This window comes from Priapulus caudatus, unplaced genomic scaffold (assembly GCF_000485595.1).
Source record: "Priapulus caudatus unplaced genomic scaffold, Priapulus_caudatus-5.0.1 Scaffold30355, whole genome shotgun sequence".
NCBI lineage: Eukaryota > Metazoa > Priapulida > Priapulimorpha > Priapulimorphida > Priapulidae > Priapulus > Priapulus caudatus.
In genome coordinates this window covers 1-381 of record NW_014607415.1, presented here as the reverse complement: position 1 = coordinate 381, position 381 = coordinate 1, and the positions used below count along the sequence as shown (strand labels likewise).

General features: G+C 50.9%; 1 protein-coding gene across 1 annotated transcript; it reads left to right on the top strand.

Annotated features, from left to right (window-relative positions):
- Window positions 1-4: 4 nt before the first annotated feature.
- Window positions 5-330, top strand: LOC106820596 (probable cytochrome c oxidase subunit 1; the record flags this gene model as incomplete). The annotated part of the gene is made up of 1 exon (XM_014825104.1): window positions 5-330. A coding segment is annotated over one exon (326 nt), but the record flags the coding sequence as incomplete, so codon positions are not given.
- Window positions 331-381: the final 51 nt, after the last annotated feature.

Sequence of the window (381 nt, the reverse complement as noted above, 5' to 3'; positions counted from 1 at the left end):
CCACTTAATGGGTCTGTCCTCGATTATGGGTTCTATCAACATTATCGCAACCGTAGTTAACCTGCGCGCCCCCGGCATGACGTATATGAAAATGCCGATGTTCGTATGGACCTGGTTGATTACCGCCTTCCTGTTGGTGGCAGTTATGCCAGTACTGGCGGGTGCGGTCACCATGATGTTGATGGATGTTCACTTCGGTACCAGCTTCTTCTCTGCGGCTGGTGGCGGTGATCCGGTATTATTCCAGCATATATTCTGGTTCTTCGGTCACCCTGAGGTGTATATCATTATCCTGCCGGCGTTTGGTGTGGTTTCACAGATCATCCCCACGTTTGCACGCAAACCACTGCTTGGCTATGACTCTATGGTTTACGCCACAGC